Source organism: Schistocerca nitens, chromosome 1 (assembly GCF_023898315.1).
Source record: "Schistocerca nitens isolate TAMUIC-IGC-003100 chromosome 1, iqSchNite1.1, whole genome shotgun sequence".
Taxonomy (NCBI): Eukaryota; Metazoa; Arthropoda; class Insecta; order Orthoptera; family Acrididae; genus Schistocerca; species Schistocerca nitens.
The window spans coordinates 991,899,415-991,924,066 of NC_064614.1; the positions used below are offsets into that span (position 1 = coordinate 991,899,415).

At 38.4% G+C, this 24,652-nt stretch overlaps 1 protein-coding gene across 1 annotated transcript in view; it reads right to left on the reverse strand.

Moving 5' to 3' along the window:
• The window catches only part of LOC126195200 (protein furry), a 1,217,589-nt gene that overhangs the window by 11,099 nt on the left and 1,181,838 nt on the right, over positions 1–24,652 (reverse strand). Inside the window, exons 49-51 of the mRNA XM_049933718.1 lie at positions 22,860–23,123; positions 20,065–20,256; positions 6,664–6,869 (exon numbers count right to left, since the gene is read on the reverse strand). Coding sequence (XP_049789675.1) covers positions 6,664–6,869; positions 20,065–20,256; positions 22,860–23,123 — 662 coding nt within the window. The remainder of the gene's footprint in view (positions 1–6,663; positions 6,870–20,064; positions 20,257–22,859; positions 23,124–24,652) is intronic.

The following is a 24,652-nucleotide window of genomic DNA, read 5'->3' on the forward strand; positions in this document are numbered from 1 at the left end:
TGTCTCTAATATTCACTCTATTCTTCTATCAACTGTGGACTGAAGCTGGCACAGAGCTTACAAATGCCCCGTGTCTGACCTACTCTCTCTGATCCCTGTCCCTTCATTTTTGTCTACCTTCATCTTGACTAAAACAATATCATGACACGAACATATTGCTACTTACCACACAGAGAAGACACTGAATGACAGAGAGCCACAAACTATCCTTTTCATGATATTACTGTCATTCCATTCTGAACTTTCCACAGTTTGATTTTGCCTACCAGCTTTCCTTCCGTCTCACAAACCAGTGCTGCTTTCCTGATTACTGTTCACTAACACATTACTTTACTCACTATCTGTCCTTCCCTTTCTCCTCTTTCCTGTGTTCTGCTGTCACCTTCCATTTTCTATTTCTGAAGAAGGACTTTTTGTTCAAAAGTTTAAATGTTTGGTAGTCTTTTCATTGTGCCTGCCTGCAACTTGACACCTCTCTATGTCGTGGGTAGTAATCTATCCTTTCCGTAACATTTATATCCCATTCTGGACTCACTGTTGCATCTGAAATACAGGTGGATCGCTCTCATCATGGGGTCTGAGTGACCTGGTCCTTCTTTTTAACCTCTTCCAATCTACCCATCTCTCATGTCCAAGGATGGAACATGAAATGCCATAATGTGTACGCATGTTACACGGATGAGTCCAGTTTGTCTCACTGGAGGGCAGCAATGGATGATGAACTAAAGTGATTGGCTGGGGCCTACTGAGAGGTCAATAGGGGGTGGACTATTGAGAGAGGAGAGGATAATTTGTGTGTGTGTGTGTGTGTGTGTGTGTGTGTGTGTGGCTTGTTGGAACTGGAATGAAAGGTTTATGGAGAATCACAATAAGATTTGATGTATTTTTCATAATTTGGTTGTTTCACATGTGGCTATTTGTCTTTATTTTTAATGGAAGTAAACCTGAAGTAAAATTAGCTTTTGAGTATTAAATGTTGTCAGCATATTTACTGATGTGATGTAACAACAAAATTATGTAAAGGAAGACTTTGTTGTTGATGATAATTAGCAAGTTTTCCCTTACTTCCTGTGATCATAAACATTAAAGAAAAAATATAATGCTGATTAAAGTAAATGTGAAAATTTTCTTATGTTATTTTTAATTTTACAGAGACCTATTTATTAACACTTACATTTGCTGATCAATTATGATATCATGGCTTTTGTAAGTGTCAAAATTTGGAAATTCTTGACCAGCAGTTAACAGCAAGTAACCTTAAAATGTACTAATTAAATTTCAAGGTGGTTGTTGTGGTATTCAGTCCTGAGGCTGGTTTGATGCAGTTCTCCATGCTACTCTATCCTGTGCAAGCTTCTTCACCTCCCAGTACTTGCTGCAACCTACATCCTTCTGACTGCTTAGTGTATTCATCCCTTGGTCTCCCTCTATGATTTTTACTCTCCACACTGCTCTCCAATGCTAAATTTGTGATCCCTTGATGCCTCAGAACATCTCCTACCAACCAGTCCCTTCTTCTTGTCAAGTTGTGCCACAAACTCCTCTTCTCCCCAATTCTATTCAATACCTCGTCATTAGTTATGTGATCTACCCATCTAACCTTCAGCTTTCTTCTGTAGTACCACATTTCAAAAGCTTCTATTCTCTTCTTGTCCAAACTATATATTGTCCGTTTCACTTCCATACATGGCTACACTCCATACAAATACTTTCAGAAACGACTTCCTGACACTTAAATCTATACTCGATGTTAACAAATTTATCTTCTTCAGAAACGCTTTCCTTGCCATTGCCAGTCTACATTTTATATCTTCTCTACTTTGACCATCATCAGTTATTTTGCTCCACAAATAGCAAAACTCCTTTACTACTTTAAGTGTCTCATTTCCTAATCTAATTCGCTCAGCATCACCCGACTTAATTCGACTACGTTCCATTATCCTTGTTTTGCTTTTGTTGATGTTCATCTTATATCCTCTTTTCAAGACACTGTCCGTTCAGTTCAACTGCTCTTCCAAGTCCTCTGCTATCTCTGACAGAATTACAATGTCATCGGCAAACCTCAAAGTTTTTATTTCTTCTCCATGGATTTTAATACCTACTCTGAATTTTTTTTGTTTCCTTTACTGCTTGCTCAATATACAGATTGAATAACATCGGGGAGAGGCTACAACCCTGTCTCACTCCCTTCCCAACTGCTGCTTCCCTTTCATGCCCCCCAACTCTTATAACTGCCATCTTGTTTCTGTACAAATTGTAAATAGCCTATCACAGTGTGTCATGCTGCAACTGGATGTTGACAGGGAGACAGCGGAATTCCCGCTGGATACTGGTGTGGCTGCGCCCCTAATTAATGGGGATACTTAGTGGCACATTGGCTTCCCACTGCTGCTTGCACAATGTCTCCGAGTGATGATGTAGAATGGCCAGTTGATCCTGCTGTAGCAAGCAAAGTACAAAAATGTAGCTTGGCAACTAACCTTGCCACACACCATTAGGTGGCTTGCGGAGTATGGATGTAGATGTAGAATCTTGCTTGTGGTTTAATTCTTAGATGACTAACATTTTTGGTATCAACCCTTTTGCACTTTTTGGGTTCCAAATTCAGGATCAGGTAAATCAACTGGGTGCATTGTGTGAAAATTTCAAACAGTTGTTTGCACCTACCTTAGGTTGTGCTGTGAATTTACAGGCACACATCTCTTTGAAGCATAAAGTAGTGCCTAAGTTCTGTAGAGCCCATCTAATATCGTTCACTATGCACATACAAGTTAAGTCAGAAATAGACAATTTGCAAAATCAGGTGTTATCAGTCTTGTCTAGTCAGTGAGCAATGCCTATGGTTATTGTACAAAAGCCTAATGGGTCACTTCGGATCTGTGGTGATTTTAAATCTACCATTAATGCCCAAGCAAATGTTAATTTGAAACCAATCCCAATGCAAGAGGAACTGTTAGCTAAATTGGTGGAAGGTCACTATTTTTCAAAAGTTGATCTCACTGATGCATATTTTCAGTTACCTTTTGATGAGCCTACAAAACAGTTATTAGTGATTGGCATGTACACTTACAACAGACTGCCATTTGGGGGTCGCTAGTGCCCCTGTAATTTTTCAGAGGTATCTAGAACAGCTCATCCAGGACATCCCTAATTGTGTCAATTATTTGGATGATTTGTTAGTAAGGGGGCCATGTGGAAGCATCAATTGCAATTTAAAACTGTTGTATGAGCAGCTGTAAGCCAATGGCCTACATTGTCATCTCGCCATGTGTAATTCCTCTCAGCTGAGAGTCAAGTATTTGAGCCACATATCAAGCAAAGATGGCTTACACCCATGCAAGACCATGTGACTGCCATTATTAATTTACCGGCGCCTAAGAATCTTAAAGAATTGGAGTCTTTTCTGAAAAAAGTCAATTATTATGACACGTTCATTCCAAATCCTCTTCACATTTCTCATTTGCTTACCCAATTACATAAAAAGAGTGTTCTGTTTGTGTGGTCATAGTCAGAGGCATGTCAATGGATGTTCGTACAACTTAAAAAGTGCCTTAGCTTGGACCCTTGTTTGACAATGTTCCAGCTGGGTAAATGGTTGACACTGGCCACAGATGCTGTCCTGTCACAAAAATTTGCCGATGTGTTTACATCTAGCAACTCAGCACAGTAGAATTATTCATAGATCAAAAAAGTGATGTTGGGCAAATTTATCGTGTCCAGAAGTTCAATGTCTACCACTATAGTATCAAGTTTCATCTGATTATGGATCACAAGCTCCTCTGCCATTGTCTGGCACTCACACAAAACTTCTGGATAAAACGGCACAATGGCTGCAGTGGTGGGCACTGTTTCGTAGTAACTACACTTATGACACCGAACTACCACACAGCACTCTAATGCCAATGCCCTGTCTCATTTACTGTGTGGCCCTGATGTTGATTTTGCAGACATGAAACACTGTGTTTTGCCTTGGACACGGACCAGTGGCACGCCCTTGATGAATTTCCCTTTACAGCAGGCGAAATATTGGCAAAGACAAACCAGAGCCCCTTCCTTTACAGGGTGTTGTCTGCGGTGCAGCTGACCTGAACATTTGTCTAAAGATGTGGACACACAATGGCACACTTATTTTTCCCTCAGGCACAGAGTTAATGTTACAGAAGGAATCATTTTGTAAGCCACGGATGACACAGAATGCTGAAAGGTTTTCCATCCAGCGTGCCATCTCTGCATATTTCAATACCTCCACACTGGAGAATGTGCCCAGTGAAAGCAATGGCATGATGTCACGTGTACTGGCCAAGCATAGATGCCACCATTGAACGTAATCAGTTGGCCAAGTACAATGTTTTAACTCGTGGCCACACCCTGACCATCCACAACAAAGAGTACATGTATATTTTCACCAGCCCCTTCTAGGGAGCAGTGCGATTGTTGTCTGTTAATGCCCTTTTGAATTTCCCGCTTGTACTGTGGATGTCTACAACATCCTCTGAGACCACAGTCTGGGCCTTACCTACTATCTTTGCTATAGAAAAGGTGCCCCAGCTATATTGGTCTCCAACAATGACCCATAATTTACGGCTTCGGTGTTTTGAGACTTTTGTAGACATAATGTTATCAACGCTCTTCCAATCTGAAAACTGAGCAGTTGGTCACGACTTTCAAATTGCAGATGAAAAAAATCTTGACATTGGCAAACTCAAGGGATGCACCAATCAGCTTCCTGGCCATGTACAAGTCCACACCTGTCAATGGACATGGCCAGGATTTTGCATAGGCATTGACCAAGTACCCTGTTTGACCTGCATTTGGTGGTGTGGGCTCTGTGCCTCTGCATCCAGCCACATTATCATCCCAGCTCTCACTTCGCAAGCAGTATGACCTGTCACAACAACCAACTTTGCCCACAGTATGACTTGTCACCCCTAAACCTTCTCAGACATAAATGGAGTAACACCAGTGGACTAATTGCAAAACCATACCAGTCTCTGTGCCTGCTCCTTCATCACCAACCCAGAGCGAGGTGTCGATGAGAAGTAGATACTGACAAGCAATGGGAGCGAATGTAAGTGGGTAACCTCCCTATGCATGTTTCCTGTTCCTACCACTGGTTCCACCCACTCTAAATGATCACAAGACCTTGCATGTTCTTGGGATGAGATGCCAATGGAGGACAACCCGTAGGTCCCATCCCTGCCACATGCAAAGGCCACTTCCTCACTTGTGCCCCAGAGGTCGTTACTGGGCCTCAATCCTTGCAGATGGTGCCATCTCCCACTGTGGCTGTGGAGGACATGCCACTCGAGTCATTGGCAGGGATTCTGGTTTCCCCCTTTCCTCATCCTCAATGTAGTTGGCTTAGGTAAGGCCATTTTCAGCCCTAAATGGCCATTAAAGGGGGGAGGGGTTTTGTATCCGACTGTGATTCAGATAATTCACCTATCATGAATGTGGACTTGTCAGAGGTACTAAGGCTGTGAGTGGTGGTTATGGCCCACTGTCATAATGGGAGCCATCGCCAAGATATGTGTGTCACTTGGCACCACCTAGTGGTGACTCCCCCTGAGCCTGTGCCCTGGGCTCATGGTGCAACTCATTCCTTGATGTACCTGATAACTGTTTGTATCATGCCACTGCACAGCCAAGTTGACTTAGTTTCTTTCCGGTCTTGAGTGGTTACTAATTCGGAACTGTTGTGTTGCTACGTCAACTTTGCTATGTTCTGAAATTTTTAGTGCACATCGTGAAACCAGTCTGTTATGGACTTATAGGAACATGTGTTCATATTCTAGTGATTTGGTGTACCCACAGGAGCAAGTGGCAGTTTTTACCCATGCTGAGCAGGACAGAATATCAGGAAGTGTCTCTCCTCTACTTTTATATTACTCTATCGGCAGTACTACACATTTTGCTTCCTGAAGACAATTAGTGGCCAGCAGTTCATTTTCAGAATTCATTATTTTTCTCAAATAAATTTTACTTTGATACAAATAAATATATATAAAGTAATTTAGAAGCAATTCCCATTAAATCCTAGTGAGAACATGAGCTCTAGTCATAATTTTGTGTTACTGTTGTTTACAGGAGTAGTCTACGGTGACTGCTTCTATCTATTAGTGTACAAATTGACTCATTCTACATCCCTGGAGATTCTCCTACATGATGTATAAATCAATGAATGTTTGAATCCAGTATTAATGTACACAGAAGGAAATTCTTTTGTTTGTGAGTGCACTGTACATAAATGCTGTACATTTTCTCCTACATGTTGTCTTTTTTGTTATTAGGCATTGTTATCTCTTAGCGGTGACTTTGCCATTATAAATGTAAAGGAACAAGAATAAAATACATATAAATGTATATTTTGCAACTTCCAAGGTGTATTATTTTCTTTCCCATTTCTCTCTTGTAGAAAGAACTCTTCTTCCTGAGAGCCTGGGATTCAGAGCTTATTTTTCATGTTCATGGACTGACTGTGAGCTTGTTTCTTGAAAATAGCGGATTGTATCTTAGTCATTTACATTCAGAATGGAAATAGTGAAACAGCACTATCATTTCCTATCAATACAAAAGTGGATCATATATTTTATAAAGTAAAACCACCTGCAAATACAATTTAAAAAGGAAGTCATTTAACATATGACTACTGTCAGTTATTACCTGTACTGCCTTGCATGGCAAAGAGCAGCACCCCACTTCTCTAAGCGTAATAGCTCCAGCAGTGTAGCTTCTGCATCTTCACTACTGGAACCAAGTACAGGAGATGGTGTTGGTGTTGGTGTACCATGATCTGACTCACCGCCCTCCTCCAGGACATGTAAGAGCCCTGCTCGAATAGCTAAAACTTCAGTTGATACATCCTGCAACTACAAACAAAAGTTCATTTAATTTTTATGCAAGGCTGTTATTTTACCAGTAATAATAAGACAATATTGGAATGAATATGACTTATACTGTTATATGTAATTGTATAGGTGTTAGCAATAAACAAATGAGCTTATTTTAATGCGGGTATAGGTCTTAAAATGTACATTACATTTCATTTCATTATTTAACACAACTAACTACAATAAAATTGTGTTATGACTGAAAGTGCCCAACTTCTACATCAGATCAGTATTTAGTGCTATAGAAGGACTTGAATATGGGGTTGTATGACACTTACAGACTGTGTTATACCAGATAAATTATCTGAATGTAGTTAACAGACCACTGCAATTTTCCAAATTCCAGTCAGATATTTTCCCTTGATGAAAGGACTGAAAAGGGATGCAGTCATTCTTGCACTGGGAAGTAGCAGCTTGAAGGATTGGGAAACTGACAATTGTTGGAAGAGCAGTGTGCTGACCCCATGCCCCTCCATACCATGTCTGAATGACAATAATCGTAGAGGATGATACAGCAGTCAGCCAGTACTGAATGGCCCATCAGATTCAGAATGGAGAGCTGATTATGGAGTACTTCTCAGAAAAGCAGTCCTGAGAACCTGTCTATTACATAGTCATACTGTGTCACCAATGCTCATTTTAAAAGAGTAACCCAGAAATTAACTTTTCTCACACTGACAAAGATGTTAGGTCATACAGTCTAAAAGATGAGTGCACTTATGTATGAGACTGAGGGTATGGATATTGTATGCAACTGTTGGCACTTTCTGATTTCTAACAAAAACAATGTGGTAGGGCTTTAAGATAGTGGCTCTGATTAATTTTCCCACCAACTAACAAGTTAGATCTTTTATTAAGTTTTTAAATGCACTGATCACTGTAACACCAAAAATTCATTTTCAGTTGTGTATAGTGCAGATATCAAAAGCCAACTTTTAAAAGTCATCAGAATGTCCAGGATGAGTTGTGCAATTTGCAGACAGTCCTTACCAATGATGACCCTGAGGAGCAAATTCAGCTCTGCATACCAGAAAAACATCATTTTATGATCATGCTTCATAAATTTTTTTTAGCTACAATAGAAATGATTACTATTTAGATGTGAAACAGGAAACTTCAGTTAGGAATAGCTGTAATGCTGGCAAGGGAACACCTGAATGTTGTGCATTGCATTCTATGATGGGCAAGGACAGCAAGAATACTGAAAAGCTGTACAGAGTCTCATTAATGGAAACAAAATTGTTTTCAACTTAACATAATGAAACATACACAATACAACAGAGCAATCAAAGTAAAATGCAACAATTCCACTCTGTTGGACTACTATGCATTGCAGTACATAAAATTATCTGTATTTTGTAGTTCAGTATGAAAATTAGTGTACAAACAGTATAAGGTGTGAGTGAAAAGTAAAAACTAGTCACACATAATTTCATAAATTAGGTTACAAATTTCTATGAAATGCTAGGTATGTTATTGTTATCTACAAATTTAGAGCTGTATCGTTTCCTGAAATGTAAGATATTTCTTTACTGACTTCCACTTGCTGTTCCTGTATGCACAGCATTTAAAAAGCAAAGAAACTTTATCATTCAAACAGACAACAACAAAAAAGCACCCCCTTTTGCATTAATCTTTTTCTAATCAGAAACCTTTTTCTCATTATTCTTCTGAACACAGGTGCTGTTGTTGTGGTCTCTAGTCTGAAGGTTAGTTTGATCCAGTTCTTCATGCTATTCTGTCCTATGCAACCCTCTTCATCTCCAAATCACTACCGCAATCTACATCCATTTTAAACTGCTTACTGTATTTGAACCTTGGTCTCCCTCTACAGTTTTTACCCCCTGCACTTCCCTCTGCTGGCAATTCCGTGATGACTAAGAATGTATGATACCAATCGATCACTTCTTTTAATCAGGTTGTACCATAAATTTCTTTTTTGTCTCAATTCGATTCAGTTAGGCAAGAAGGTAATAGAAGCTTCTGAAATGTGGTTCTACTGAAGAATGCTGAAAATTAGGTGGGTAGATCAAATAGTGAAAGTGGAGGTACTGAACGGGGGAAAATAAATTTATAGCATGACTTGACTAAAGGAAGGAATCAGCTGATATGACTTATCTGAAGCATCAATAAATATTCAGCTTGGTAATGGAAAGAAGGGTGAAGGGAGACCAATGCTTGAATGCAGTATGTAAGTTCAAACAGATGTAGATTACAGTAGTTACACAGAGATGAAGAGGCATGCACAGGATAGAATAGCAAGGAAAGCTCCCTCAAATCAGTCTTCAGACTTAAGACAACATCATCAACAACAACCACCTCATTATTGTTACCTCACTTATGACAATGCGAACCACAGCAAACAATTGCACTGTAGCTGTCACTGAATGCTTTGTGTATTCCACTTTGCTTTTGTTTTAAGTTGCTTGTTAGTTTCTCTCCTTAGTCTGAAATGAGTGAAGAGACTAATGCTGCTCAATTATGAATCCATTAACAGACTTCTTGTTTTCTGCAATGCTTTTCTTGCTATTGGCAGTCTGCATTTTATATCCTCTCTACATCGGCACTCATGTTATTTTTCTGCCCAAACACAAAACTCGTCAGCTACTTTTAATGTCTCATGTCATAATTGGCTGATTTAATTACTTTGACTTAATTTGATTACCACTGGTTCACTTTTGCTGATGTTCATATTAGAATTTTTTTTCAAGATGATATACATTCTGTTCAGGTACTCATTCAACTCCTTTGGCACCTCTGACAGAACTACAATGTTATCAGCAAGCCTCAAAGTTTTTATTTCTTCTTGCTGAACTTTAATTCTCCTTCCATATTTCTCCTTGGTTTTCTACACAGATTGTTCAATGCATGGTTGGGATAACATCGAGGATGTACTACAACCCTGCATCAATTCCTTCTCAACTGCTGTAGATTGCATCCTTTGTCTCTGATAACTGCAGTCCAATTTTTGTAAAAGTTGTGGATAATCTTTTGCCCCCTGTATTTTATCTGAGTTAACTTCAGAATTTCAAACAATGTTGTTGAGCCAACATTAGCAAAAGCTTTCTCCAACATTAGCAAAAGCTTTCTCTAAATCTACAAATGATGCTATAAATCCAGGTTTGCCCTTCTTCAACCTATCATGTAAGATACACTGTAGGGTCACATTTGCCTGAGGCTTTCCTACATTTTCTTGGGAACCAAACTGATCTATTCCTGAGATCAGCCTCCACCAGGTTTCCATTCTTATGTAAATAATTCTTGCCAATACTTGCAACAATGGCTTATTACACTCATAGTTCAGTAATGCTCACAGCTGTCAGTACCTGCCATTTTTTTATATTATAATAATTACAGTCTTCTTTAAATCTGAAGGCATTGCACTTGTCTCATATTTTGCACACCATGTGTAATAGTTTTGTTAAGACTGGCTCTCCCAAGTATTTCAATCATTATGAGAGAATGTCAGCTACTTCAGAGGCCCGGTTTCAACTTAGTTCTATCAACACTAGCTGTCAAACTTTTCTTGCAGTATGATCTTTCCCACATCACCTACATTTACTTTCTTTTCCCTTTGTATAACATAGTCCTGGAGTTCATTTTTCTTGTTCAGGGTTTTTATAAAGGGTGTCCTAGGAGGAATGGTCAATATTCACGAATATAACAGGAACAATCATTTGAAGCAAAAACATCTAGCAAACATGGGCTCTAAAATTAAGAGCTATGAGCACTTCTTTGTCTTTGGTAATGCAAAGCAAATATTGTCTACTGCAAGCTCTTTGCTTTCCATATCTCGACAGGTGGCAGTATGGATCAAAACAAGAAAAAAAGTCCAGTAAAAATGGTTTCAAAGTCCTTTTGTTCATCTTAACTACTGTGAAAGACATCTCTTCTATTGGTCAAGTGCTCTCACCTCTTAAGTTATACTTTTTGTAGCCACAATTACTAAGACTTTTTTGCTTAAAATGAGCGATCCTGTCTTATCTCTGAATATTGATTATTTCTCCTGGGACTCTCTGAATATTCCTTCCAACTTTCCCTTTTTCACTCAGTACAGGCTTGCCATTTCAACTCTTCTCTTTTCTATAAAGGTATCCTAATATTCCTATATAAAATTATGGGAGACAATATCTGATCAGTGCTTACATTTAGGAGGCAAAATGTGTAGTACTGGTGAAAGACACATATAAAAGTAAAAGCAATGCACTTCCTAGCTTTCAGAACTAATAGTTCCTTTCTCCGGAAGGTGAGAAGAAGACTGAAGAAGGTTATACAGAATGTCACTGTCAGATCCCAAGATCTACATCTACATGTATATTTCACTAACCACCATGAGGGTTGTATAGCAGAGGGTACTTCCCATTGTACCAGTTATTAGGGTTTCTTGTTGTTCCATTCATGTTGTTGTTGTTGTGGTCTTCAGTCCAGAGACTGGTTTGACGCAGCTCTCCATGCAACTCTATCCTGTGCAGGCTTCTTTATCTACAAGTAACTATTGCAACCTACATCCTTCTAAGTTTGCTTAGTGTATTCATCTCTTGGCCTCCCTCTATGATTTTTACCCCCCACACTGCCCTCCAATACTAAATTCATGATCCCTTGATGCCTCAGAACACCTCCCACCAACCGATCTCTTCTTCTAGTCAATTTGTGCCATGAATTCCTCTGCTCACCAATTCTATTCAGTACCTCCTCATTAGTTATGTGATCTACCCATCTAATCTTCATCATTCTTCTGTAGCACCACATTTCGAATGCTTCTATTCTCTTCTTGTCTAAACTATTTATTGTCCATGTTTCACTTCCATACAAATACTTTCAGAAAAGACTTCTTGACATTTAGATCTATACTCGATGTTAACAAATTTCTCCTTCAGAAACACTTTGCTCGCCATTGCCAGTCAATATTTTATATCCACTCTCCTTCCATCATCATCAGTTATTTTGCTCCCCAAACAGCAAAACTCATCTACTGCTTTAAGTGTCTTATTTCATAATCTAATTCCCTCAGCATCATCTGATTTAATTCGACTACATTCCATTATCCTCGTTTTACTTTTGTTGATGTTCATCTTATACCCTCCTTTCAAGACATTATCCATTCCGTTCAACTGCTCTTCCAGGTCCTTTGCTGTCTCTGACAGAATTACAATGTAATCAAGAAACCTCAAAGCTTTTATTTCTTCTCCATGGATTTTAATTCCTACTCCAAGTTTTTATTTTGTTTCCTTTACTGCTTGCTCACTATACAGATTGAATAACATCGGGGATAGGCTACAAGCCTGTCTCACTCCCTTCCCAACCACTGCTTCCCTTTCATGCCTCTCGACTCTTGTAACTGCCACCTGGTTTCTGTACAAATTGTAAATAGCCTTTCTAGCCCTGCATTTGACCCTTGCCATCTTAAAAATTTGAAAGAGATTATCCCAGTAAACATTGTCAAAAGCTATCTCTATGTCTACAAATGCTAGAAACTTAGGTTTGTCTTTCCTTAAGCTAGCTTCTAAGATAAGTTGTAGGGTCACTATTGCCTCACATGTTCCAACATTTCTACGGAATCCAAACTGATCTTCCCCAAGGTGGGCTTCTACCAGTTCTTCCATTTGTTTGTACAGAATTCGGTTAGTATTTTGCAGTCATGGCTTATTAAACTGATAGTTCGGTAATTTTCACACATGTCAACACTTGCTTTCTTTGGGATTGGAATTATCATATTCTTCTTGAAGTCTGAGAGTATTTTGCCTGCCTCATACATCTTTCTCACCAGATGGAAGAGTTTTGTCATGGCGGTCTCTCGCAAGGCTATCAGTAGTTCTAATGGAATATTGCCTACTCCCGGGGCCTTGTTTCGACTTAGGTCTTTTAGTGCTCTGTCAAATTCTTCATACAGTATCATATCTCCCATTTCATCTTCATCTACGTCCTCTTCCATTTCCATAATATTGCCCTCTAGAACATCGCCCTTGTATAGACCCTCTATATACTCCTTCCACCATTCTGCTTTCCCTTCTTCGCTTAGAACTTGTTTCCCATCCAAGCTCTTGACGTATGGAGCATGAATGATTGTTTGAATGCCTCTGTGTGTATTGTAATTATTCTAACCTTATCCTCACGATCCTTACGTGAGCAACACATAGGGGGTTGTAGTATATTCCAAGAGGCATCATTTAAAGCCAGTTCTGTAGTGCTTCAAAAATTTACGTGTAAATTCTAGAACCACTTGGACTCCCTCTGTCTCGAACCCATGATATTTTAAATAGGAGTGTGAGAGAGACGAATCTGACCTACTGCACATTGCATATTTGTGTGTGCAGATCTAAAAACAGTCACAGTAAAATGTGGACGTGGCAGCCGAACAGCGGCCTACAGGTACCTGCTGTACGATCCATAGAGTTTCATTGTATGTGTAGAGAAGAGCCCGTGCTATTCTTTGCTGGTTTAGTGACTGTGATGGTTGTTAAAGGCAAATGAAGAAATGAGATTAGACGTTTAAGTAACTTTTAACTTGAATTTCCTAGAGGCAAGACAAGTGTATGATTACTGTATAACAGTGTCAAGCAACTCTGCTGTAAATGTAACTTAATTGTTTCTAATGTTAGACGACATGGGTGATTTACAAGAGGTCAATTGTTTATGTGAAGTGTGAATTTTGTTCTTTGTGGAAATTCAAATACACCAACAGTTGTTGAAAAGTATTCTGTGAGTACCTCATTATTTCACAAAGAGAAAGTGAGTCTGATAAATTCCCTTAATCAGCATTATTCTTCTGAGAAGAATTTTTTGGAGATCGACGTAGCCAGCTATCCAGAGAAGAAGATCGGCTGTGCATACCAAGTAAGTCAACCTAAGGGAGAGAGGTTGTCTGAAGGTATTAGAGTTCCTGAAACTTTGTTAATAGACTTTCTCAGGATAGCTTACATCTATCTTCAAGAATATTCCGGTTCAGTTCCTTCAGTATCTCCGTGACACTCTCCCAAGGATCAAACAAATCTGTGTTCATTCGTGTTGCCCTTCTCCATATAGATTCAATATCCCCCGTTAGTTCTATCTGGTACGGGTCCCAAAAACTTCAGAAATATTCTAGAAGTGGTTGCAAGAGTGATTTCTAAGCAATCTCCTTTGTAGACTGATTGCACTTCCCCAGTGTTCTATCAGTAAGCTGAAGTGTACCACCTGCTTTACTCACGACTGAACCTACATGATCATCCCATTTCATATCCCAACAAAGTGTTACACCCAGGCATTTGATTGAGTTGACTGATTACAACAGTGACTCACTGATATTATAGTCATAGGATACTATGCTTTTTATTTTTTTTTTTTCGTTTTGTAAAGAGCAAAATTTTACATTTCTCAATACACAGAGGAAGTTTCCAATCTCTACATCACTTTGAAATCTTGTCAAGTTCTGACTGAATATTTATGCAGCTTCTTTCAGATAGTACTTCATTATAGATAATTGCATCATCTACAAAACACCTGATTTTACTGTTAATATTGTCTGCAAGGTCATTAATATACAGCATGAACAGCAAGGGACCCAACACACTTCTCTGGGACACACCCAAAGCTACTTCATCTGAAGACGAATTTCCATCCACGATAGCATGCTGTCTCCTCTCTATCAAAATGTCCTCAATCCAGTCACAAATTTCTCTTGATACTTCAAGGGAAATGTACCATGGAAGTGTGAGCTGTGTGAAAGTGGGAGAAGAGAGATCAGCTTGGATTGAACAGAAGAGTGGCTTGAAGCAGGGAAGTGCACTTTCACCATTACTCTTTATTGTAGTGATGGATTATATAATGAGTACAGTAGCACAAGTAATTGGTGAAAGAAAGATGAAAGCTATGGTGTTTGCAGATTATCTGATGATTTGGGGGATAACAGTACAAGAATATGGGATGAAATTTAGTATAAGTAAGAGTGAGATGATTATCACAACAAGAAAGAAGGACAGGGGAACAACTGGAATAACAATTGGTGGGGAATGATTGAGGAGAGTGGAGAGTTTCAAGTGCCTAGGAAGCCTGATACAGGAAGATGGAAAAAACGACAGAGAAATGAACAAGTGGGGGAGAAAAGCAGAAGCATTTTGGAAGAGTGTCAGAAGCCTGATATGGAGCAAGGATGTACTCACAATCAGTAAAAAGGTTATATGCACTATGTCTCAATCCTGACATATGCATCAGAAACCTGAGTTATGAAAGGAAGAGAGAAAAGCAAAGTACAAGCTAGTGAGAGGAGATTCTTGAGAAACAGTATTGGGATGACAAAGATAGACAGGTTGAGAAATGAGAGGATCAGAGAGTTAATGAAGGTGGAACAATTACAGGGGGAGACAGAGAAATCAAGGCTGAGATGGTATGGACATGTTAAGAGAATGGAGGAGAAAAGGATACCCAGGAGAATACATGAGATGAAACTGGAAGGAAAGAGACCAAGAGGAAGACCAAGAGACAGATGGCTGAAAGGAGTAGTGGAATGCATCCAGAAGAAAGGAGAAGACTGGAACAAGGCGAAGACAGAGAGATGGTGACAAGACGGAAGATGATGGAGGGGCCTATGTTCCATACACATCCAGCCAGAGGCTGGAAAGTGTCCACGATGAAGATGATGATCTCATATGATTGTACTTTTGACTATGAATGTAGTGTGGTACCGATTCAAAAGCTTTTCAGTAATCAACATCTACCAGAATGTCTTGATCCAAAGGTTTCAGTATATCACGTGAGAAAAGTGTGAGATGGGTTTCACATGATCAATGTTTTTACAATCCATGCTGGTTGCTATTGAGGTCGTCATTCTATTCAAGACAGTTCATTATGTTTGAGCTCAGAATAAGTTCTAAAATTCTACAATAAATTGATGTTAAGGATTTTGGATGGTAGTTCTGTGGATCACTTCTACTGCCCTTCTTGTAAACAGGTGTGACCTGTTTCCCAGAACTGCGCACAGTTTTTTGTTTGAGGGATCTACAACAAATTACAGTTAGAGGATGGACTAACTCAGATGCAAATTCTGTATAGAATCTGAAAGGGACTCAATCAGGGCCTGGAGCTTTGTTCAATTTTAATGATTTCAGCTATTTCTCAACATCACTGACATTAATGCATGTTTAATCCATAATTGGGGCAATTCTCCTGGGTTTTCCTTTGTAACAAAATATTTGAAAATTGAGTTAAGCATTTCAGCTTTAGCATTGCTATCCTCAATTTCAGTTCCTGTCCCATTCGCTAGGGACTGGACACTAACCTTGGTGCCACTATGTCTATATGACGAGAGCAATCCACCTGTAGTGAGGATGAGGGTAGACAAAGACGATGGGGAAGGTGTCACAAATATTATATCAGAGATGTGTATCTGTTCATATTCTTCATTTAGTAGTAGTAGTAGTAGTAGTAGTAGTAGTAATAATAATAATAATAATAATAATAATAATAGGCCTCCGGTATGTTCTGCCAGTCGTAAAAGGCGACGTAACGAACAAACCACTAATAGGGCTAACCCCCCTTTTAGTGTGATTAGTTGGTTCAGGACAGAACTAAAGAAGCCTCGGACAAGCACCGTCATGGTCGGGGACGACGCTTGAACCCTATGCCCGCCCACAATGGTAACGACACTGCCAGCCAACTGGAAAATGATTCAAATCCAAATAGAGGTGTTTTGCAGGATATGCTTCCTGCAACCACCCTAGAAGGAAAACAAAGACAGAGGATGAGATGGTCAGATGAAGTTAATTGACACCTCATGTTCTGTTATTACCAAGCAACAAACCTAGGAACCAACACAACTGGATACAGATCACAAGTATACACAACATTTATTACCAGATACCCAGAATTAAAATTTTTAACAGAACAACGACTAGCTGATCAGATCCGTGTAATAATAAAAAATAACAGGATACCCCAGTCAGAATTAGAAAACATCAAACAACAAGTACAACAAATACTGGAACAAAATAATGTGCAATCAGAAGAAGAAGAAAATACAGTAATGGGCTCAAACATCCCAGAGCAAACAAACAAAGAACAACACGCATCAATTAAACAGTCAGAGGAAAACGAAATCTTAAGACAGCCACCAGAACAAGCACAAATAGAACACAAAGTGACACACATGTTAGATATAGAAGAAAAATTTCAGCTGACATATATAGAATACAAAGACACAAATACAGACATTAGACCATTCTTGCATAGACCGCCAAATAACCCACAAGTCGAAACAACAATAAAAACTATCAACACAATCATACACAACAAAATAAATGAAAACACAACTATGGAAGAGTTACAACTACTGGTTTATATAGGAGCACTCACTACACTAAATATACACACTAGGCAGAGATCAGAACCAACCAACACACAGAAGAAACCCACAAAACCAGCATGGCAACACAGGCTACAGATCAGAATAGAAAGACTGAGAAAAGACATCGGACAGCTAACACAATTTATAAGAAATGAAATGTCAGAAAAAAAAAGGTTAGGTAAAATCTCACAACAAGAAGTGATAGAGCAATTGGATGAAAAGAAGCAGAAATTGCAAGCATTGGCCAAACGACTTAGAAGATACAAAAAAGTGAAAATAGAAGGAAACAAAACCAAACATTAAACACAAACCAAAAGAAATTTTACCAGACAATAGATAACACACACATTAAAATAGACAATCCACCAAACATAGAAGTCTTGGAACACTTCCGGAGCAACATATGGTCAAACCCGGTACAACATAACAGGCATGCACGGTGGATACAAGCAGAAACAGATACGTACAAGATGATACCACAAATGCCTGAAGTGATAATTTTGCAACATGAAGTCACCCAAGCAATTAATTCTACTCACAATTGGAAAGCCCCTGGAAAAGATAAAATAGCGAATTTCTGGCTAAAGAAATTCACCTCAACACATTCACATCTAACTAAATTATTTAACAGTTACATTGCAGACCCATACACATTACCTGATACACTTACACATGGAATAACTTATCTGAAACCTAAAGATCAAGCAGACACAGCAAACCCAGCTAAATATCGCCCCATAACATGCCTACCAACAATATACAAAATATTAACTTCAGTCATTACACAGAAATTAATGACACATACAACACAGAACAAAATTATAAATGAAGAGCAAAAAGGCTGTTGCAAAGGAGCACGAGGATGTAAAGAGCAACTGATAATAGATGCAGAGGTGACATATCAAGCTAAAACTAAACAAAGGACGCTACACTACGCATACATTGATTACCAAAAAGCTTTTGATAGTGTACCCCACTCATAGTTACTACAAATATTGGAAATATACAAAGTAGATCCTAAATTGATACAGTTCCTAAACATAGTAATGAAAAATTGGAAAACCACACTTAATATCCAAACAAATTCAAATAATATCACATCACAGCCAATACAGATTAAGCGTGGAATATATCAAGGAGACTCATTAAGTTCTTTCTGGTTTTGCCTTGCTCAGAACCCACTATCCAACATGCTAAATAATACAAATTATGGATACAATATTACTGGAACATAGCCCCACAAAATCACACATTTGCTATACATTGATGATCTAAAACTACTGGCAGCAACAAATCAACAACTCAACCAATTACTAAAGATAACAGAAGTATTCAGCAATGATATAAATATGGCTTTTGGAACAGACAAATGTAAGAAAAATAGCATAGTCAAGGGAAAACACACTAAACAAGAAGATTACATATTGGATAACCACAGCGACTGCATAGAAGTGATGGAAAAAACAGATGCCTATAAATATCTAGGATACAGACAAAAAATAGGAATAGATAATACCAATATTAAAGAAGAACTAAAAGAAAAATATAGACAAAGACTAACAAAAATACTGAAAACAGAATTGACAGCAAGAAACAAGACAAAAGCTATAAATACTTATGCTATACCAATATTGACCTACTCATTTGGAGTAGTGAAATGGAGTAACACAGACCTAGAAGCACTCAATACACTTACACGATCACAATGCCACAAATATAGAATACATCACATACATTCAGCAACAGAAAGATTCACATTAAGCAGAAAGGAAGGAGGAAGGGGATTTATCGACATAAAAAACCTACATTATGGACAGGTAGACAATTTAAGAAAATTCTTTCTAGAACGAGCAGAAACTAGCAAAGTACACAAAGCAATCACTCATATAAACACATCGGCTACACCACTGCAATTTCATAACCACTTCTACAACCCTTTAGATCACATAACATCAACAGATACGAAGAAAGTAAATTGGAAAAAGAAAACACTACATGGCAAGCACCCGTATCATCTAACACAGCCACACATCGATCAAGACGCATCCAACACATGGCTAAGAACAGGCAATATATACAGGATCAAACAATAAACACCAGATATTACAGCAAGCATATTATTAAAGATCCCAATACCACAACAGATAAATGCAGACTTTGCAAACAACAAATAGAAACAGTAGATCACATCACAAGTGGATGTACAATACTAGCAAATACAGAATACCCCAAAAGACATGACAATGTAGCAAAAATAATACATCAACAGCTTGCCTTACAACATAAACTTATAAAACAACATGTTCCCACATACAAGTATGCACCGCAACATGTCCTGGAGAACGATGAATACAAATTATACTGGAACAGAACCATTATAACAGATAAAACAACACCACATAACAAACCTGACATCATACTCACCAATAAAAAGAAGAAATTAACACAACTAATCGAAATATCCATACCCAATACAACAAATATACAAAAGAAAACAGGAGAAAAAATTGAAAAATACATCCAACTAGGCTGAGGAAATCAAGGACATGTGGCATCAGGATAAAGTTGACATTATACCAATTATACTATCAACTACAGGAGTCATACCACACAATATCTACCAGTACATCAATGCAATACAGCTACATCCAAACTTATATATACAACTACAGAAATCTGTAATTATTGATACATGTTCAATTACCCGAAAGTTCCTAAATGCAATATAACATATACCGTAGAGTTAAAAGGAAGTGACGCTTGATCAAGGTCCGCGTCACTTTCAATTTTTAACCAGACTTAACGTCTGAGAAAGTAAAGAAATAATAATAATAACAATAGTTGTACGTCAAATACCTGATTGCTTTTTGCAGCTGTGGTCAGAACAGTAACCATCTTATGGGAAGCTTCAATCAAAAGTCTCAGCTGGAAATGAAGTTTATACAGAGCACGGCCCATATCAAGGATCATTATATCTTCATTTGACAGGTCTGTCTGGCTCTCACCAAGCATATGCAACTTGAATGTAGTCTTAACTGCATCAATACACTGAAAACAATCATTATTGTAGCCATATTATCTCTTTAACAAAGAAACTGCAATTTTACATCACATGTTTGTATTATATTTTATCACACCTAATAAACATAGTAGATACTGTAAGTTGTCACTAACTGAACACAGCATATGCACAACTTACGAGGATCATGACTTTAATTGTATTATGACCTTTATAATAATTTACAGTTTTTATTCCAAAGTGTCAATAGCCAATCAACAATTTTATCACCAAGATTGATAGAAGAGATCTTTCCATGGCTCTGCATGGTTTATTGAGACAAGACATCTTATATCTGACAAAAGCTGCTATATTAATAATTATTACAATAAAAGTTTTACTATAACAAATTTTAGGGGATTTAACTGCAAAAAAGAATCCAATACCTGACAACAATAATGCTAGGTACCGCAGATCAGTACTATTTGACATAAACTCAACATTAATGTCTTCAAAAACAATAATTCTCCAGTTAAGCTTGCATAATCTTATTAAAACTATTTCATGCTACTTTATGAAGTTTAAGACACTTTCTGTTTGTGGTCTTGAAAGTGTTAGCACTGTAAGCTTGTATGTTTCCAGATCCACTATTGCAGAACAGCATTCAAAAAGCTGTTCAGTACAACAGTAATTAATCTACAAGGCCTGGAATTTATTTTTTTTATTTATTTATTGCATGTATAGTCACTCTTCATTTCTTCCTATTGGTTCTACAATAGTGCGATATTAGTTTGTATCCACCTGCTCAATTCCACCAACCTTTTCATTATCCGTTATGGATATGGAAAGTTCATTCTTTTCAAGCTGATGAATGTAAATGTATTTTCTTTAATATCCATGGCAATATCCAAGCTGCGGCATTATGTTTTACTATTAGGTGTTTCGACTGTAACTACATTGCCAGAGAAAAAATTAGTACACCTGGAAAGACAACATCAATTTTGATCCGATGATGGTATATGCCGCCTTGCGGTAGTAGATGTACTGATAAAGGTTTCAATGTTTTCTGCCAGCAGATAGCATAGTGGCATAGCTACCAAAGTGCCATTTGTGTCTACCCTTCCAGGGAATGCTCACACCCAAAAGGCTCAGTGTAGTACGAATGTGTGAGGCAAGCAGGCAACCATGCCACACAGATGCACTCATGCACTTGAAAGGGGTAAAACAGTGGTCTTCTGAGTGATGGGATGGTTCTTTCTGACAATTGTCACACAAGTTGAACATGCTTTGTCACTTGTGCAATGACACTGATATCGGTGGTCACGTGAACATTCTCACATCCAAAGACAAGGTTCGGACATACACATAACACAGACACCCACCAGGATTGTTGTATTGTAAGGACACCCGTGATAGACCATACAGCTACCACAACAAAGATAAGAGGGCTTGTAAGCCCACAAGTGTTAAAACGAACTGTCGCAAACTGATAATTAGCAGTGGGACTATGGGCTCACACACCACTAGCCCATCTTCTACTCATGCCACAGCATCGATGTGCACGGCTCAAACTGATGCTATCAGAGGACCACTAGGGAGATAAAAATGCATGCAATAGTCTTCAGCAATGAATCAAGGCAGAGTTTGCCTGCATGCAAGTGATAGTTATTTGCAAGTACGACATACATCTGGAGAGTACTATCCCATAGACTGCATTAACCCAAAAGACACTGGGCACATCTGAGGCTCAAGACATACAGCAGCTTCCATTACCAGCACGATCTCTGGACTTTTCTCCAATTGAGCACATATAGAAATTACTGTGACGAGAAGTGACTTGTGCAACTAGTCAACCAACAACTCTTACAGAACTACGTGAACAGGTCAAGAAGGTATGGCCACAAAATATCCCAGGAAGCGTTTGCCATCTGTACAAATGACTGGATGCCAAAGTCAGCACCTGCATTTCCACCTGTGGAGGCTATGCCATGTACTAATATTAGTTTTCAGCATGGCTCAATATCTGGTATCTCAGAACCACTTATTCTATTGATCTCTAAATGTAATGCATTCATGTACTCCTTATGCACTGTTGCAACAATACATCTTGAATTAATTGGAAACCTCTAAAAGGGTGTACTGTTTTTTACAGAAGTGTATATTAATATTGGTATACAATGGACAGTTCTTTGGTCAGACTGGATGCTTCTGGAAATTAGCAGTGCAAGTAGCTTCTTACCAGAAGCATTCAGATACAGACCATGTTTCTCCGTCAGTGCTCAGAAATTTTTCAACTTTTCACATCCAAGAAGAGATCACAAGTCATAATAAAAGCATACAAAACACAACTGAAAAAAGACAGTTTTCATATTAGGCCTTTCCTTCTCATAATTTGAGATAAAATGACTTTTCTTGACAATTAGAGGCACTGCCTGGTACTGCCTGTTAACTTGCAAAATTTATTCAACTTGTACATGCTGCATTTACTTTTGCAATAATAGATTCTGAATCACCTGCTTTATCAAAACATTTTCTGAGGAATATATTTAATGCAAATATTTTTCGCTCCCTTTTTTCACCCCCTCCCTCCCAAAAGTAGTCCCACCCTCCCTGCTCACACCTCTTATTTCATTTTAGTGAAATAATTACTTACCTCAGTAGCATGATCTTTTCTGTCAAGGAATGTTTCCCAGTGTTCTTGGATTTCAAGCATCCCAAATCGTAAGGTTTCACTGGTTCTAGTGGTGCTAAATGCAGCTGGACCAATCCATACATGAGGCAGTTCTACGTGTGCTGCTAGAAAATCAGATAGAGCTTGCAGCCGCATACCCAGAACAGCACATGGGCCAATAGCACCTTCTGAGGATAAGTAACGACATGCTTCTTGTGTCATAGAAACCGCTCTGTTGCTCACATCCTGTAACAAAGCACTATTTCTTAGAATGAAAGAGACTAATATTGCAAATTTAGTTCCTCTATATCTACACACTAAAAAATAACTGTGAATTGCATGGCAAAGGGTACTTACCATTGCACCACATTCTAGTTTTTTCTCATTCTAGTCACATATGCATTACAGACAAGCAATTGCTTAAATACCTCTGTGAAGACTATAATTAGTCTAAGCTTGAGTTCGAAGTGCCTATGGGAGTGATACATTTGGGGTTGTAGTATATTCCTATATTCCTCATTGATACTGGTTTTTGAAATACTGAAAATAGGCTCTTGCAAATAGCTGGCATCTATCTTCAAGTGTCTGTCAGTTCAGGTTTTTCAGTATACTTGTGATGCTATCCCACTGATTAAACAAACCAATGACCATTGGTGCTGTCCTTCTTTGTATATATCCAATATGCCCCGTTAGTCCTGTTTGGTATGGGTCCCAAGCACTTGAGCAATATTCTAATGTGAGAAGTATTCTAGGTATTTCATATACAGTCTCCTTTATTGACTCATTGCATTTGCCCAGTACCCTGCCAATGAACCGACATCTGCTGCCTGGTTTACCTATGACTGAGGCTATGCAACCTTTCTATTTCACATCCCCTCATACTTTTATACCCGGTAATTGTACGATATGACTGATATCAGCGAAGACTCTCTGATACTGTAGTCACAGGATACTCCATTTTTGCATTTTGTAAAGTGCACAGTTTCACATTTCTGAAGATTTAAAGCAAGTTGCTAATCTTTCCATCACTTTAAAATATTAATGATATTTATGTAGCTTTTTTCAGACTGACTTGATTATAAATAACTGCATCTCTTGCAAAAAATCTGAGGTTGCTATTAATACTGACTGCCCAGTCATTATATAGAATGTGAACAGTAAAGGTCTCAACACACTTCCCTGAGGCACACCTAAACTTAGCTCTAGATCTGCCAATGACTCTCCAGCCATGACAACATGCGATGTCCTCTCTATTGTGAAATTCTTAATCCAGTCACAAAATTTGGTACCCAATGCTTTTGTTAATAAATGTTGGTGCAGTACTACTTCAAATGCTTTACAAAAGTAAAGAAATATGGCATCCATCTGATTACCTTGACTCACGGCTCTCAGGATGTCATATGAGAAAAGTTGAAGTTTGACTTCACATGACTAATGTTTTTGCAATCCACTCTGGCTGGCATGGAGGAGGTTATTCTGTTTAAGATAGCTCGTTGTGTTTGAGCTTGGAATATGTTCTAAGATTCTACAACAGATGGATGTTAAAGCTATAAAACGGTAGTTTTGCAGAACACTTCTGTAATAGTTTTGGAGACGGGGTGCCTTGCACTTTATTCCAACTACTGGGAACAGTTTTTTGTTCAGGGGATCTTTGATATAATATGCTTAAAAAGGAGGATAACTCAGCTACAAATTCTGTATAGAATCCAACAGAAATTCCACAGGGACTGCAGCTTTGTTAAGTTTTAGCAATTTTAGTTATGTCTTAATGCCTC